The sequence below is a fragment of the Eublepharis macularius genome, chromosome 5 (genome assembly GCF_028583425.1).
Source record: "Eublepharis macularius isolate TG4126 chromosome 5, MPM_Emac_v1.0, whole genome shotgun sequence".
Lineage (NCBI taxonomy): Eukaryota > Metazoa > Chordata > Lepidosauria > Squamata > Eublepharidae > Eublepharis > Eublepharis macularius.
Window position 1 is genome coordinate 67,154,399 of NC_072794.1, and position 18,198 is coordinate 67,172,596.

The 18,198-nt window shown below is 42.5% G+C and overlaps 1 protein-coding gene across 2 annotated transcripts in view; it reads right to left on the bottom strand.

Moving 5' to 3' along the window:
* The window catches only part of AK5 (adenylate kinase 5), a 166,336-nt gene that overhangs the window by 79,747 nt on the left and 68,391 nt on the right, over positions 1-18,198 (bottom strand). For both annotated transcript variants that reach the window (XM_054979197.1, XM_054979196.1), the window contains exons 7-8: positions 12,950-13,040; positions 2,594-2,670 (exon numbers count right to left, since the gene is read on the bottom strand). In XM_054979197.1, the coding sequence (XP_054835172.1) occupies positions 2,594-2,670; positions 12,950-13,040 (168 nt within the window). The remainder of the gene's footprint in view (positions 1-2,593; positions 2,671-12,949; positions 13,041-18,198) is intronic.

The window sequence follows — 18,198 nt, forward strand, 5'->3', positions numbered from 1 at the left end:
TAAGCATAATAAAGCTTCCTTTAGTCAGTTTCTGAATAACTTCTGATTATCTAAACTTACTGGGAAATTATCCTTCATATATTCATTACAGGAGGCCTAAACAAAATGAATTTCAAAGGTTAAATTCTAAGCATGTCATGGAAGAATGAATTTGAAAAAGGGGGCGGGGTGGATGTGGGAGTGAAATTATCTCAAAACAGATAAAAATGCAGTTTGAAAAAGCAATGAATAGTGAGTGGGAGCAGCTGAGAATTTAAGGAGAAACTACCAAAGTGGGGAAAGCAATCTGAATGGAAGAATGAAGAGATGAAAGTAGGCTTGCAAAATGAATCCAGGAAACTTAATAGCTTACTTAACTGAAGACATAGGATACCTGGATTTTATTTTATTGGATTGTGTATGGGAGACTTGGTATTTGATGAAGAGAGCTTTGACCATTCAAAGCTTATACCCTGAAAATCTTGTTGGTCACTAAGGTGCCTCTGGACTCAAAGCCTGCTGTTCTACTGCAGACCAACACGGCTACCCACCTGAAATTTGGAGTTTATTTATAATAGTGTATCTGCACCAGTCCAGGGAGAGGAACTGTGGTTCTTGAAAGCTTATGCTACAAAAAAATTGGTTAGTTTTAAAGGTGCTACTGGACTCTCTACCATAAGTGATATATAGCACGCAAAGTGGAATAATTTTTAGATGCTTGGAGTTACTGGCTCTCTAAGTAGGCTTCTGTGTTGGCTATTGACAGTGAGTGCTTTACATAATTTTGACTGTTTGAGATAGGTTAATTCCCTAACCCAGATATTATTATTTCTCTTAATAAACTTTTTCAGGATTTACTCCCCCTTGATTTCAGTATTTTTTCAGAGCATGTGTAACAGCACCTTAAGACACAGATTCTCTACTATTGTTATGCAGGTCACTTGCTAGATTTTATTTATTTACACTATTTATAACAATGATAACAACAACAACAGTGTGATTATATACTGTTCTTCTGGACAGGTTAGTGTCACACTCAGATCAGTGAACAAAGTCAGTGTTACTAATCCCCAGCTGGGCTGAGAGGAATAGTTTACCCGAGGACACCTGCTGAGCTCATGGCAGTTATGGGAGTCAAACTAGCAGAGTGCTGAATCTCAAACCAGCCACTTAACTACTATGTTCAGCAGTCCTTTCTCACTGAGACTCAAGGGGCATTACACAGTATAGGTGAAATACAATCAACAGGATGGTATATCCAATAAACAAAGTCATAAGGTTTGAATTGCAGAAATCTGAAAACAAACAGAAATCCCTTCCTGCCCTGAATAATTTTTGTTGCCTGCCTCTGCTCAAGATCTTTGTCCATTCTTGGGACTTATAAAAGCAGCACAGCACACAAATAGCTTAAGATTTGTTCACAGTTGCCACATGAAGTCTTTTGTAGTGTTTTTATGCGGCAGCCAACATGAAGCAAGCTGAAGGCCCAAGTTTGTCAACAAAACGGACAGAGGAAAGTGGTGCTTGACAGCCTTGCCACTCAAATGGCTTGCCATGGTAAGTCATTTAGAGCAAACGTAAATTCTCAGATATTTGTGGCAACAAAGTGAAAAGTGCCTACTCAACACAAATTGTTTATTTATTAATTGAATAAATAAATAAATTATAAATACAAATCCATCAGCTACGTCAGTCTTGCAAAGACTCTTCCACTCCAGTTATCTGTGAGAAATGCAAGTTTATAAATGTTTTAAACAAGCAAATACTCAAATCTCCACCCCCTAAACCACCAGCAAAAACAAGTGAATTCTGCACAATTGTGTATGTGGACCTTTGCCTATCTATCACATGAGAACCTTGAACTATATACTGGCTACTCATTCTAGGAAGATATCACAAGATATCACAGATGTTTGAATTAATTCTTTCTCTACTTCATTTTTATTTGTTATTTATAGCCTGTGTTTCTCACTGAGACTCAAGGCAGATTAGCCAATATGATCAAGAGTTAGGACATTCAATAAATAATACAATAGTATACAGATTGCAAAAATTTGAAATCAAGCAATGTTGAAACAAAACATAAGCAATTTGACATGACATAATAAACAACAATAAAAGACAGTGCTCAGTAGTGCAGTATACAGTCCCTATCCCTTTACTGAAGCATCTCTTTGAATCATTTCCTTACTGTGCAACCCTATTACTTGTGTAAGAAAGCCCTCTTGAATAATTCAGAAAACCAGGAGAGTGGGAGCAGATGTGAGATGCTTCTTATATCAGCACATCCCCCTAAATGTTTGTTTATTCATTAAAATATTTTGATGGGTTCTTTTTTGCTAACTGTGCAGTCTGTGCATGCTGAAGTCCCCAGGTTCGGTCCCTGGTATCTCCAGGTGAAAGATCTCAATATCAGACGTTGGGAAAAATCTTATATCTGCCTGCGATCCTGGTGAGTTGCTGCTAGAGCCTATACTGAGCTAGACAAATCAAAGTCTGATTTGATATGACAACTTTGTATATAGTCATATAACTAATTTAATCTAAGAAAATGGCATCCCTCTGAGAGAGAGAGAGAGAGGGAGGGAGGGAGAGAGAGAGATTAATTGATTACCTGGTCTTCAAAGTCAAATTCTGTATCTGCAATATCTCCAGAGTCCACAATGAGATTAAGTTCAAGTTCACATGGACCTAAAATAGAAAAGTGAAATGCAACTGCTGAAACAAGACAGCTAGAAATTATAGAATACAGTGGCTACAGGAATATAACAGGAATGTAGGGTGATTAGACTCTTAAGAAGGGACAAATTGCTGTTTCGGGCAGGAAGAGGTCTGTGAGTTTTAGAAGTCTGCTCTCTTGAGCTTCACAATTCAAATTACCAGGAACTTTTAACTACCAACTTCAGATTTCAGTACACTCAGTCCCCACAGTAAGCATTCAAGGGTTCTTCAGACAGCACAGTACTCTCTGTATCTCAACACTCTACAATCTGTATGACTGACACGAAACCAATACAGTGTAAGTGGTCACACTTGCCCTCACGATCTTAAGGCTTATCAGGGGTCATGTCATAACAAAACAGCTGCAGGAAATCATTAGCATAACTTATTAGCATATGCCACACCCCTCGATAGGGCCGAAATGGCCAGGATTTGGCTTCTGCCAGATGGGGAGTGTTCCCTCACCTGGCAGTGGCCAGATCAGGGCCCATTTGGCCCCAATCCATGGCCATTTTGGGCACGTTTTAGCCTGGATCAGGCCCCAAACAGCCCAGATAAGGTCAGTGCTGGGCAGGGAAGGGGTCCTCTGTGAGGCACCTACCCAATCCTGGTGGTTCTGGTCCTGATCCCGGCCGAAATGGGATCCATTTGGGTCTGGATCAGGGGTGAAACAGCCAGGACCAGGTCAGTGTCGGGCAGGGGAGGGTTCCCCCACCTAGCACCAACCTGATCCTGGTCATTCTGGCCTCAATGCTAGCTGGAATGGGGCCAAATGGCCCAAAATGGCCATTTTGGGCCTGTTTCAGCCCGGATCAGGGCTGAAATGGCCGAAACTCGGTCAGAGCCGGGAGGGGGAGGCTTTCACCTCCCATCACCATCCCAATCCTGGGAGTTTTGGCCCCAATCCCAGCAGAAAATAGCCTGAAATAGCCAAAAGTGACCATTTGGGGCCTTTCAGGCCCAGATCAGGTTGTTTGGGCCCTGAACCGGGCCCAAAAGGGCCAAAAGGATTGGGGCCGAAATGACTGGGGCCAGGTTACTGCTGGGAGGAAGAGGCTTCCCCCACCCAACACTGACCTGATCCAGGCCCATTCAGCCCCAATCCAGGCCAAAATGTCCCCCAAATTGCCTAAAATGGCCATTTTGGTCCCGTTTTGGCCCGCATCAGGGCCGAAATGGCTGGGACAGGGTCGTTGCTGGGCGAGGGAGGCTTCACCCACCCAGCACCGACCCGATCCAGGCCATTTTGGCCCCAATCCAGGCCCCTTCAGCCCAAAACGTGCCCCAAACGGCCCAAAATGGCCATTTTGGGCCCATGTCAGCCGGGATTGGGGACAAAATGGCCGGGATTGGGTTGGTGCTGGGTGGGGGAAACGGCCCTAAAGTCAAGTGGCCACCTGACCTGGGGGAACTGCTGGAACACCTTTCCGGTGTGTTCCCCCTCGAAATGAGCCCTGAATATGGCAATATCATAAGCCCCTCTCCTCATGTGTTTAAAACACAGACAAGCTGACTGGCTAGGCAGGAGATGGAAAAGTAATAGAATGTGAGATGTAAAATAAGATTAACTCAGCCCCACCCTGGACGTGCGCAAAACTAGATCCTCATATACATTGGTGCAAAACATCCCAGTAACCCCTCTTGCAAGCTTCTCCTTGTTGCTAATTCCCCTCCGTACTCACAAGGAGACCTGCTCTTTGGGTAACAACAGAACCTGCACAGATTATGCTAGCACAGGATAGTCCTCCTATTGATATTTTAACAATGCCAAGATTATATTATGATCCCATCTTTTGCATATATGAGTCTAAAATTATACCCCAAGTTGTCTGTCTTCAATAACTTGATAGCTTGTATTGAAACGAGGGGAAAAGTGGAGGTTGGAATCTAGGATTTCAGTTATGGATTTGGAAAAGTTTATAGTTTGAGATTGTAAAATATTTAAAATTTGTCTTTTGGGGAAAGGCAAGGTGGAAAAAATCTGAATACAAATAGTATTTGTAGTTGGAAAAAGGTACTGGAACAGTCACTCAGAGAAGTCTGAAAGGCATTCTTAGCACGCCTCTAACTCTGCAATCCTTAACAGTGTTACCCCCTTCTAAGCCCCTTGACTTCAGTGAATTTACAAGTATGTAATTCTGATTAGCATTTTACTGTTAATTGCTTATCTCCACTAGAGGGATGAAAGGTAGGTTTATTACATTTAGAAAACTTGAGCAAAATTGAAAGGCAGGGGTTGGCATTCTCAGATTCTACCTAGTCTGCCACAATTAGGGTCAAATAATACATTATGCAGGAAATCCATAACCCTATCTCTGAACATATTTTTAAACCTTAAGACACAGCCACAAAGGGCACAATTTGTACTGGAGGCATGGCATAGTGGGAATGAAGGGGAGGTAAACTCTTTCTCCCTGTTCCATTCTCCTGAGGCAAATTTGCCAAATTCACATAGCTACAGTTAACTTGGATAAGAAAAACGAAACATGTGCAATATGGCCGTCTACTTTTTCCCATAACTAAGCTAATAGCAGTTAAGTGAGAGGGAAATATTTCTACCAAGAAAATAGTACAAGGAGGGAAGAATTAAACCTATCCCTCACCACCATCCTATAATATGTAGTTTGACCTTTGTTCTGGATCACTAACAGCCAGTCACGGTTTTATAGTCTGCTAAAAAGGAATATATTCATAATTCAAGAATTAGAGTGCGTGCATGCATGAGTTATGGCTAGGACTGCTAGGTCCCTTGGCGGGGGCCAAGGATCCCCTGCTCCCAGCCTCTGCTCTCCACCACCACTCACCTGGCTGGTTGGGGGGGGGGAGCCCAGGCCATCACACAGTGGGCACTCTCCCACCAGGTGTGATGACATCACTTCTAGAAGTGATGTCATCATGCCCAGTGGCAGGCATACTCCCACGCTTAACAGGGACCCAAATTGGCCTCTGTGAAGCATGGCAGCATGCCCACCACCAGGCATGATGACATCACTACTGGAAGTGATGTCACTATGCTCTCACAATGACTAACACAGTGAGTGCCAGCTCTCCCCTCCCTCCCCTCCCTTACCCAGGTCCCCAGGGTAAGGGGACCTGGTAACCCTAGTTATGGGGACCTTATGAATTAATAACATTCAAAACTTCATATCAAGACTTTGCTCTGGTTTTGCAAACTGAAGACTATGGCTTGATTTATTGAGTCATAAGAATTAATACATAAGCAAAAAAGAAAGAAAGTATGTAGTCAGAATGAATCTACTATTCATTAGACTGCCCGTTGCAGTTTCTAACTGATGGGCGCTTCAAATGACTCTCAAGTATTTTTCAAGTGATTTTGGATAGGAATGTTACATTCCTGTTTAGGGATCATGGGATTCCTGCCTCAAAATTTATCTTTCTTGAAAGGACTGATTTGTATTTATTAAACTAAAGTGTTCCTTGAAAGAGAAGGATTGGGGAGAGTATAATTACGAAAAGGTATGTGCTGAAACCTGATTGTTAAGCAATAATAAGAAAAAAATACGTACATCATTTCCCCCCTACAGTTTTTATCTCTCTGCTCTTTGTCCAACCAACCGTACCAGTGGGCTAGTGACATTGTACCACTGTGTGGCATGCTTGGGACAACAGCTTCTTTGCATCATTCTGCTTTCCACTGTGCTTTGCTTGACTGCAGAATATTTGACCTAATTCTTTAGCATCTTTTAAAGTTGGTTTTCGTATCATCAGATCAGATAGAGTGAGGAAAGGAAAAGAACGTGGATGCTGCTACTTTAAAACCAAGTAATTATCCCCAATTCATCATGTTAATATTATCAGAGTAAGTAACGGCTCCATCTTCCCCAAAGTGTCCATGTATAAGAGAGTATGGGAGATTCCTATCTAGAAAGGAAAAGCAGAAAGTTCTAGGATAATCTCAACATGACTTCACATATTGGGAGAGGTGACTCATGGTCAGGGTTACCTATGATTTCAACTGGTAGTATTTTGCTTACTAAATCTGTAGCTTTTTAATCTCTATGCTAGTGTTTCTTGTCATGAGAAAGTCATTCTGACATGAAGTCCACAATGGAGAGGAAAGAGAGAGTATTTCTGCTCCAGTATAATTCCACTCCTATAGATGGGCCACTGGCTCACCCATAGCTAGCTTAGCGTTAAATGCTTCCAAGTAAAGCCTAGGTCAATTGTGGCAACAGTCAGTCTTGGCCTTCCAAGCTGGTTCATTTCCCCGTCCATCTGCCCTGTCTGAAAGATATCACAGCTTGCATTGGAACTATTTTGGGATTGATCTTTCTATGCTGGGAAAACCCGACCAATAGTTCAGAGCACCTGATTCTTTAAGGTACTCAGTTTAGATTTATTTTGGCCCAACAATAAAATGTAGGAATTTATTCAACCAATCAGTGTTTAATTTCATGGCAATATTCTAATATATTTGTATAAAGGAGGCTCACTCAACTCACCAGTGGGCCCCATTGAAATGGGGAGCTGAGATAGAGTGCAGGGCTGATTCCTGCTACAGTGTGAAAGCTGCCATCATAGAGAGCTGCTGTAGCACAATGGTTAAGTGGTTGGGGTGTGAATCTGCCAATTCATCTCCTATTACTCCCAGCTCCCCAGCTGTATTGTGGGGATAAGAACCACACTGACTTTGTTCCCCGCTCTGACTGTGGCACTAATCTTCCAGAAGGGTGGTATATAAGTACACTGTTTTTGTTGTTGTTGCTGATATCATCATCACTGGAGGAGAAGCAAGGAGGATACTGAGGCTTCCATGCTCTGCAGAGTACCCTATAGGGGTGTGCAAACGTAAGGGGGAGGAAGATCCTGGCTGCAGAGCTTGTAGCCTTCCCTAGTCTGCCGCCATTCTACATTTTACATTTCTGAAATGTCATTTCTCAACTCCTGTCAATATCCATCGATCCTTGAGAAGGCATTAGTTAATTTGCCACTTTCTCAAGCTATTTTTCTATCAAATGAGATGCAGCGCAGGTTTTAAACTGGCCAGAAATCCTGTCATTAGAAAGCTGAATGCCGTTCCATGGCATTTCATTATGAGCCTGTAAACAGGCAGGCCCTCTCATGGATAAATACCTTAATGTTCCACCAAATGCAGGAAATCAAAGGGAAATTCAAACCATGGATAGGGATGTTGAAGATCAACAGGGACAAAATACTGGAAAGATGAAAACAATACATTGAAGAAAATAGTGGAAAGATGGAAACAATACATTGAAGAACTATACAGAAGAGATGGAACGATGAAAGATTCCTTCAAAGAAGACTCTTTTGACTAAGAACTGGAAATCTCAGAAAGCCAAGTGAAAGCTGCTCTCAAAGCAATTGGGAGAAACAAATAATCAGGAGTAAATGAAATATCAATAGAGCTAATTCAAGATGCAGAAACTGAGTACATCAAAATTTTAACAAGAATTCTGTCAACAAATGGAAAACAAAACAATGGCTCACAGACTGGAAACTATAATCTACATCCTCCTAAATAAGGGGATGCCAAGGATTGCAGCAACTACCAAACCATCACATTAATTTCCCACTTAGACAAAGTAATGCTCAAAATTCTACAACACCCTTACCATATATGGTAAGCTGTTCAAGCCAGATTTAGAAAAGAAAGAGGTACTAGAGATCACATTGCAAATTAACAATGGATAATGGAAAATACCAAGGAATTTCAGAAGAAAATCAGCCTGTGCTTTATAGATTATAGCAAAGCTTTTGACTTGTGGATCATACTATGGATGATGTTAAAAGAAATGGGTGTGCCACAACATCTCATTGCTTTGATGCGCAACCTGAACTCTGGACAAAAGCTATTGTTTGGACAGAATATGGGGAAATAGAACGGTTTCCAACTGACAAAAGTGTCAGACAAGGATGGATATTATCTCCTTATCTGTTCAACCTACATGCAGAACATCATAAGAAAACTGGATTAGATTTAGAAGAAACTGAAGTGAAAATTGATGGAAGGAATATTAACAATTTGAGATGTGCAGATGATACTGCATTACTGGCAGAAAACTGTGAAGGAATGACTACTGAGGAAGGATAAAGAAGAAAGTGCCAAAGCAAGATTACAGCTAAACATCAAGAATACAAAAGTAATGATTACTGAGGAATTATACAATTTTAAGTTTGACAATGAGGCAACTGAAATCGTTCAAGATATTCTATTCCTTGGTTCAGTCATCAACCAAAAGGGAGACTGCATGGGGAGTGACACTGGTGAGTTGGGATGCTGACAATTCCCCATCCCCCATTCCTGCCATTTTTTCTTCCCACCAGCCAGCAGAGCCTCTCTGTTACTTGGTAAGTCCCCATTGGGAGTAATCCAGCTTCCAGCCGGGGAATAAATTCCTTACTTTGCCGTATTTTTGTAAATTCCTAAGACAGAATCAGGGTTTAATGAGGAATAGTTGCCTAAGAGAGAGGTAGTGTATTGATTCCATACTCTTAATAATGCAGACTTAGTTGGATTAGAAAAGTTAAATTGACTTTGTCATTGCTTCTTGGTTTTTGGCTAAGATCAAGTGTCGTATCAGAATGATAATTCTTTTATTTTTGTTTCCAGGTTTTTAATATACAAAGGGTGTGCTCCTAAGCACGCTCACTATGGAGGAAGTTCCCATGAATTCAATGGGACTTACTTCTGAGTAGACATGGGCACGAACCACCAAAAAAACGAACCATGCGGTTTGAGGTTCGTGGGTTACCATGAACTCCCACGAACTAGGGTAAGTTCCCGAACCAGTTCGTGGTTCGTGGTTCATGGGGTTTAAATGCCCCTTTCCAGCTGCAAGCAGCAGGAAAGGGCCCTTTAAATGGCCCAAACCCCACAAACCCCAGCCCCCTCACACCAGCCCCCACTCAACCCCCCAGCCCCAGCCGTACACTTACCTTGTCTTCTCCGCGGCCATGGCAGCAGGTTCCTTTAAACTATCAGCTGGCAGGCAGCAAGGGGGGATCCCCCCCCTGCCACCTGCCAGCTGATAGTTTAAAGAGACCTGCTGCTTGCAAGGTCTCCCATTTAAACTGCCCTTTAATATGAACCAAACGAACCAGTAGACCAGTTTGTGGAAACGAGCTTCCACGAACCACTGGTTCGCAAACCATGAACTGGGCTGGTTCGTGGGTTTTTTTGGTTCATATTCAGGTTCGTGCCCATCTCTACTTCTGAGTATACATGATAGGATTACATGGAATTTTACTGAATTCCCCGTCTACAGAATTTCACAATAAGCTGTTACTCATAGCAACTGCCTTACTATATGAGAGGGAAATTAAACACAATTAAACACAAATGACATCAAAGAAGTGCTCTGGAGTGCACAGGAGCACACTGCAGGGGCTTCCAGGCTTGTTCCTGTGCCTTCTCCCCTTGCTAGCCACATGAGAAATGGGGGGAGGGGGTTGGAGGCTGGGAGTGGGGGATCTCTCATCCTCAGCAGGAGAATGGGATCTCTGCTACTATGGTATCTTCAAAGGTAATAGACGAATACTAAGTTCCAGTGGTCTAACACAGGGGTCCCCAACCTTTTTGAGTCTGTGAGCAAATTTGGAATTCTGACAAGTTTGGCGGGCACAGCAAAAGTATGGCTGCCACCAAATGGCTGCTGCAGCTTACCTTCAGTCATACAGTGAAGATGCTTGCACTGTGGAAGCAGTTTCAGCCAAAGCAATGTTTTTAAAAATCTGCACAACCAATCAATACTCCATGGCTGATCAGAAGCCATGCTTTGCAAAAGCCCCACCTGGCACCACCCATTTTCTAAAAACACTTGGCGGGCACCAGAAAAGGTGTTGGTGGACACAGTTGTGCCCACAGGCACCACTCTGGGGACCCCTTGTCTAACACCATTTATTAATACCTTAGACAATTAGGGAGGTTACATCTCTTTTTCATTTTTTTCCAGAAACAGCAATTAGCTAATCATTTCTGGAAAATCCACTTTTTACCTATTGGGGGTAGGGCTGTGTGACAGATGGGTAAAGGTCCTGCCCCTTTCTGAAAACCACCAATCCCATTTAGTTCTGGTTGGTGTGTGAGCAGAGCAGCTTGCAGCTAATTAGAAGAATCATTTCAAGGGCTGGAGGAGCCAGATGGGAGGGGGAAGGGAGAAAAACAGCTGTTACACCCTCAGCTCAGATCAGATAGGGGATGCATGTCAAGAGTGTAGTTGGGAGACAACTTGTCTCAGGAGACTTTTGTCTCAGAACTTTTTTAAAAAAATTAATAAGAAGGGTAGCACTGGAGCTGTCTTGAAGACCCAATTTTTGAGGGAAACTAGGGCAAGATTTGTTGTTTCTGGGAGAAGCTCATACAATGTGAGAACCCTGAGGTTGAAGGAAGGCTAATATTCCCCTCAAGAACAAAAACCTGGCCGCTAACTGTTCTCTACACTCCTAATTTATCACCTCATACATCAATGTGCCCAGCAAGACTGTGTTACACCTATTAATAGTTTCTAGCCTATCTTCTATCCCTGAGTATAAATAAAAGTTACTGTTCTTTTTAAGTTTTTCTCACAGATGCTGAACCTTTTTCATTCAGAAGCCAATCTAGTAAAGTCTTTCAGGTAGAAGGTTAGAGTTGAGACCACACTGGCTGAGCTTTACAACACACCACCTCTGCTTCTACAGCATGTTAAGATTCCAACCTTAACAAGCTGCCAACTGTCTGGAAAAAATATCCTGTCCCTTTAACAGAGGTTTTATTTACCAGTTGAAGTTATACAGCTCCATGCCATGAAAGGTTCAGCTGCCCATTTCAACACATTAAGCTACTATTAAAGGGTCAGAACACTTTTTTCTGGGACTATTGGCAACCCTAAAGAGGTAATTTTCAAGTTAAAATTTTCTAGAAATAATCTTCCATTTCCTATTGTGATTTTCAGTTAATTAGAGTAAGTTTGCTATCTGCCTAAGGCCTTACTATTTCAGATTGTTACTGGCACTTCAGAATTTTGAGAAAACTTTTTTTCTTTCATAAATTGGCTTCTTTTGCCTGGTCTAAACCTCAGCAAGCTGGCTAGCCATGGGCTAACAATAGGTTTCAATTCATTTTCTAACCAAAAATTTGATAGCCTTTTACAGAAACAGGTTAAAGTTTGACATTTCTATATACACATCACAATGGGAATATGCAGGTGCAATTAGAGACTGCACAAGAATTATATCTGGAGTAGACGTGATTGAGAAGATTGGTGCTAAAATACTGTAAACAAAGACTCGCAGACGTTTTTTATGTCTGCCACAGAGTCTTTTTAGCTGTCTGCATCATGCAGACAGGTAAAATCAGCAGCTAGGTGGCCAGAGCCTTTTGGGTGGTAGCCTCTGTGTTGTGGAACAGTCTGTGAGAGATAGTCAAGGTCTTCACTTTACACACTTTCTGGAAGCTATGTAAGATAGAGACATTTAGGCACAAATTTTCTTAAAAGTTTGGGCATCTAGTGTTAGTTTTAGTACTGAGCTCAGAATGAGGACAATGTTTTAAAGTCTGTGAGTCTCTAAATGGGGAGAAAGATGAACAAAAATGCAAAAAATAAATACATAAATTTAGGCTTTAATCCTTCCAATCATCCTTGCAATGTTTATTCATCTTAAAAGAAAATCTAAATTAAATATTTTTCTTTGATCTGCACCTCATGGTTGATAAAAAGAATAGTATAAATAAGCAGGTGATAAAAGGATGAAATGGCAACCCTTTGCCCACATGACCCAACAGTTTAAAACAGTTTTTGCATTCCCCACCTGCATCATGATGACTGTACAACAATCACATTATAAATATTCAAATAATAATATTACTGTGTGTTTAGAAATGATACCATTTTTAGTGCACAAGAGGGAATGCTCCCAAGAGTAAAGACTGTGAGATGCTACCAAATCTTCCCCTACAGTTGCATCCTGGTGCAACTTGACTCCTACTTGTTCTTTCTGCAAATGAATGTGTCTGCTCCTGTAGACATCACATTATGATTCATACAGAGTAATACTTGTAGGTATCACTCTCTTCCTGCAGTCCCAGGAATATGGGAGCATGTGGGGTGGCCCTGTTAATATCTAATGTTCCATACAACAGTGCATCATTGATAGGACTAAATAAATCAGTTTTATTTACCTTGCTCTGAATACCCATGCCTAAACACTGACTTTAGAATTTCAAGAACATGAAATTCTTAAGCAACCCAGGGAGACCCTCTCAAAGCTTTTGTAATCATTAACCCACCTGCCACGTGTTCTTTGGGGGGAAACAGTTTGTTGTCAACAGCCAGGCTTATGTCATGGAAAACTTCTTCCTCTTCTCTGTCAGCATCAAACTGTAATAAAAGGCAGTCACATAGTTTGAAAAAAAAATTATATGTTATTGTGTAATACAGGACCAAACATGGTGGCAAGCGGACAGATATACTTCACCAGGGACTTGATGGCCCCAGCTTCAAACCCTCTACCATGATAGTACATTTATATCATTTCAGAAACAGGGCAATGAGAGCTCAGGGTAAGGCATCCCCTGCTTGGCAATCCTATTTATTTCATGGCTTATATATATGGGATAGAACTGGAGGGAAGCAGATGTGAAAGCATAGAGTTTTAGACCAGGCCCAAAGAAATTATGGTGGGGCTCTGCAGACTTTATCTAAAGCCCACTAACAGAGTGGGTTGGATCCCACAGGAAATTTCCACTGATGGAAATGGGGTAGTGACATTTAGCTGACTCCTTCCTTCCATGACAGATCTCCATTTCCCCTTTCATGCTGTTCCTGGAGGTTCCCTGTCCCCAGGGGCAGCAATTCAGGAGGCATTTTGAGCTGGAGCAGAGGGGAGGAGGCAAAGAAATGTCAGCCTCCTAATGAAAATTCCTTCTGTCAGTAGATCCAACCCTATATTTTTGAAAAATTAATTTATGTAACGCTAATTGAAACTGTGAGTTCTTTAGCTTCATGTATTGCCTACAACAGCACATATCTGTCATACCTTTCTGTTACAATGAAAAAGTGTTGTGTTTATGTCAAAGAAAGCTATCAAGAAATAACAATTAGTAAAAGAACACGCAGCACACCATGCCTACAGAGAAAGTATGTGACAACAGCAAATGACAGCACATCATTCAGTCTGCAGCTTACTGAAGTCATCCATATACTGCTACCATCTGTACAGCCTATTCTTCTTTCTCACATTTCTAGAATGACAGGACTTCTCCATATACCCTCCATCTGCTTCTCTTAGGGCCGTACAAGAAAGTGTTTTTTAAAAAATGTATTGGTAAAGGGAAAAGGACTGTAGATTATAATACTATGTACTGTCTGTTACTGCAAGTATGATGGTACTGGGTAGTTTCTGCATTGTTTAATATGTTGAGTTTAGAACTCCTTATGCTGTGTTTCAGCCTTGTTTCAGTTCTGTACTGGATTTCTCCTTGTTTTCAAATCTCTGCAAATTTGCATTGGCATATCACTATCGCATTGTTGATTGAATGTCCCTGCTGTTGATCATGGTTGTGGAGAGTGCCCTCAGGTCATAGCTGACGTATGGCGACCCCTGCTGGGGTTTTCACGGCAAGAGACTAACAGAGGTGGTTTGCCATTGCCTGCCTCTGCAACCCTTGTCTTCGTTGGAGGTCTCCCATCCAATTACTAACCAAGGCCGACCCTGCTTAGCTTTTGAGATCTGATGAAATCAGGGTCACCTGGGCTATCCAGGTCAGGACACTGTTGATCATATATGTTGTGAAATTCACTTATACAATTAATTTTTTTAAGTAAAACATCTTGAGTTAGGCTTTTGAGACTTTTTTTCCTTTTAGGACATTGGGGCTAGTCAATACTGTCTATTCTGGCCAGATAAGCCTTGAGTCACAGGTGCAAACCTGAAACAGCTCTCAAGGACTAAGCTTTATAGAGGCTTTACCTGCCTCCTAGCACATCGCCTTATGGGAATGAGGTGATGAGTTCTTTCCACCCTCCCTTACCTGTGAGGACAGGCCACAGCCGAGTCTGTCATTAGATTTTATTGGCCCATGTGATTGGCTAAGAGTTTAGGTCAGCTGCAGGTGGCTGGTCTTGAAAAAAGAGTTGTTCCTTCAGTCTCTTAGATCAGGAAGGATTAGGGGGAAATCAGGGAAGAGAAGGGGACCTGTGCCTGCTTTTTGCTCCTCCTTCTGAGTGCTACAAAATTGGTGGATTCCTGTGCTTAGCAACCTTTGTGCTTTTGTCTTTGTGACCTCTGGACTTAAAAGCTAAAGCCTCCTTTTGGACTCTGAAACTTGCTGAAGGTAACGTCTGGAACAAGTTCAGGGATTTGTGAATATAATCTAGTTTAAATAGTCTGTTGTTGTTTGGTGCTTCTCCAAATACTTCCATATTTTGTTTGCTTTTGCACTTTTCTTTAATAAATTCCTTTTAAAAATTTGGTGTGGGGTTATTGAGTGTTGCGCTTCAATCCAAACCCAGTTCTTTGGCCATATTGCCGCATGCTACCTTGTTAGTTTGTTTCTGGACTCAACCTGCTGAATGCCTACCTCGCAGAGCTGACTTCCTGTTTAAAACCTGGTAGGGCTTGGAACTTGGTTCCACAGCTGAAGGTTTAGTTAGGAGAGGCTGGTGATGGCTTTTTACCCTGGCAGAGGCTTCACTTGCCAGTTCTTTTGGAATTTTGCCTTTTGATATTAGCAGGTGACCCATAGCCCCCCTGGGGACCCAGACACACTTGCCGGACATTGCTACAGTATAGATTCACACTGTGTAATCTGCCTTGAGTCTCAGTGAGAAAGGTGGACAATAAAACACGTAAATAAATAAATAGAAACCAGATTTAGCACGCTCTCCATTGTGCTTTTTGTTACATTTGTTGGTGTAGTTGCACTAAAATACAATTACAACAAGCTGTCAATATGCACAAAATTATTTTTCCAGACATACTACCAATACTAAAGCTATTCTTTATAGCAACTTTATATCCTCCTGTTGCTGACAGGTAACTTTTTTAAATGGATGATCCCCCATACCCATTTTTCAAACTTGTACCAAAGCAAACTGACATATGTATTCCTGCAAAAGTTTACTCACTTTATAGCGCCTTTTTCTCATTGAGACTCAAGCTAGGTTACAGACTAAAAGGAATGCATGTGACAAGGGAAGGCAGGGAGAGTAAATATTATGAAAAAAATGGAACTGTAATAAACAGTTGCCCAATGCAGCATGACCTAGAAAGGACTATCTGGAAGAGCTGGAACATCTTCACCTTTGCCTCAAAAATCAGGCCTTTCAAAACTATAGTGTTTTAAATCATGGCTTAATATTAGTGATTGCTAGCAGAAGTAAAACATTCACAGCACAGTAAACGTGAATTTACCCTTCTTATAGATGCGTTCAAAAATATTGGCTTTGTTTAGCTGTTTACAATTCTTTCTAATAGTCAGCTTGGTTCTCTTCCTCTTCTACAGATGTAAAGTAAATGCAGTCTCTTCTTATGAGCCTCTATGGATGCAGCTTCACAGGTGAGAAGTGATAGGCAGGATGTGTATATGCAATGGTGGCAACTGCTGTCATCAACTAATGAATGTTGAGATGAAGTGGTACTATTTTGAAAGTGAGAACTGCTGGTGGTTTTTTAAAAAAGCTGCTACTTCTACAGTGGAAAAATACTAGAGGCTCATCACCAGAAACAGTTGGGTTATTAACAGATGTCATGGACATAGCAAGACCTGTAGGAGAACAGTTGCTTGATATGGCCAAGAAACTCATAGAAGATGCCTTTGCACACAGAAACAGGGCTACCCTGGCCCTGTAACTAGAGATGGGCACGAACCACCAAAAAAAGAACCATGAGGTTCGTGTTTCATGGGTTTTCACGAACCAGGAACCACAAACTGGCACGAACTGAGGCAAGTTTACAAACCAGTTCGTGGTTTGTGGAGTTTAAATGCCCCTTTCCGGCAGCTTAACAGCAGAAGGGAAAGGAGCATTTGAGAGCTTAAAGGGCCCTTTCCTGCCTGGCAAGTGGCAGGTCCCTTTAAACTATCAGATGGCAGGTGGCAGGGGGGATCCCCACTTGCCGCCTACCAGCTGATAGTTTAAAGGGACCTGCCACTAGCAAGTGGCAGGGCCAAACACCACCCCCCCAGCCCCAGCCCCACACTTACCTTGCCCTGCAGGGCCTGCGGCATCCTCCACCTCCTCCCATGAGGGGTGGGAAGGCTGTTTTTGGCTTCTTTCACTGCCACATGGGCCCGCAGAGTGGTGGAGAAGGCCGAAAACAGCCTTCCCACCCTCAAATGGCCACTGCAGCAGCCATTTGAGAGACGGGGAGGCCATTTTCAGCCTCCTCCGCCACCCCGCAGGCCCGCGGAATGGTGGAGGAGGCCGAAAATGGCTTCCCTGCCCCTCAAATGGGCCATTTGAGGGGTGGGAAGGCCGTTTTGGGCCTCCTCCACTGCCCTGCGGGTCCACGCAGCAGCAGGAGTGGCCAAAAACAGCCTTCCCGCCCCTCACGGGAGGAGGGGGACGAAGCCACATCCCTGCAGGGCAAGGTAAGTGTGGGGCTGGGGCTGCACTGGGGGCTGGAGTTTGGGCAATTTAAAGGACCTTGTGGCTTGCAAGCGGTAGGTCTATCAGCTGGCAGGTGGCAAGGAGGGATCCCCCCTGCCGCCTGCCAGCTGATTGTTTAAAAGGACATGCCGCTTGCAAGCCGCAGGAAAAGTTTATATGGCCATTTCCCTTTACGACCCAAACGAACCAGTAGACCAGTTTGTGGAAGTTCATGAAAACGAGCTTCCACGAACCACTGGTTTGCAAACCATGAACTGGCCTGGTTCGTGCATTTTTTGGGTCATTTGATTCGTGCCCATCTCTACCCGTAACTAGACATGCCACAAAGGAACCTACAGGCATAGGACAGAAAAGCCTTGGAGAGGAGCATGAAGAACCAATGGAGTAGCACAGTTCATGGCCATGTCTAGATTAGATGCAGAGGAGTTAGCCATGTTAGCCTGTGGTAGCAAAATCAAAAAGAGTCCAGTAGCACCTTTAAGACTAACCAATTTTATTGTAGCATAAGCTTTCGAGAATCAAGTTTTCTTCGTCAGATGCATGGTACAGTTTCTGTACCATGCATCTGACAAAGAGAACTTGATTCTCGAAAGCTTATGCTACAATAAAATTGGTTAGTCTTAAAGGTGCTACTGGACTCTTTTTGATTATGTCTAGATTAGGAGAGCCTTGTATAAATATATACATTGTATTAAGGGCCAGCACTCTTAGGGGACTGTGAGTAAGGTCCTGGCTTGATCATTCATCTTGAGACTCTGGGCCTTACAGGGGAGAGGGAATTCCATATGAACATTACAAGTTCTGTTTATCTCTATTACAATAAATACAGTTATGCTTATAGTAAAGTATGTGAGTAGAAACTGGTCTACTTTTAGAAAGGAGACCCTAAATTGTGAACACCTAGGTTACAAAGTTCTACTGTGATCAG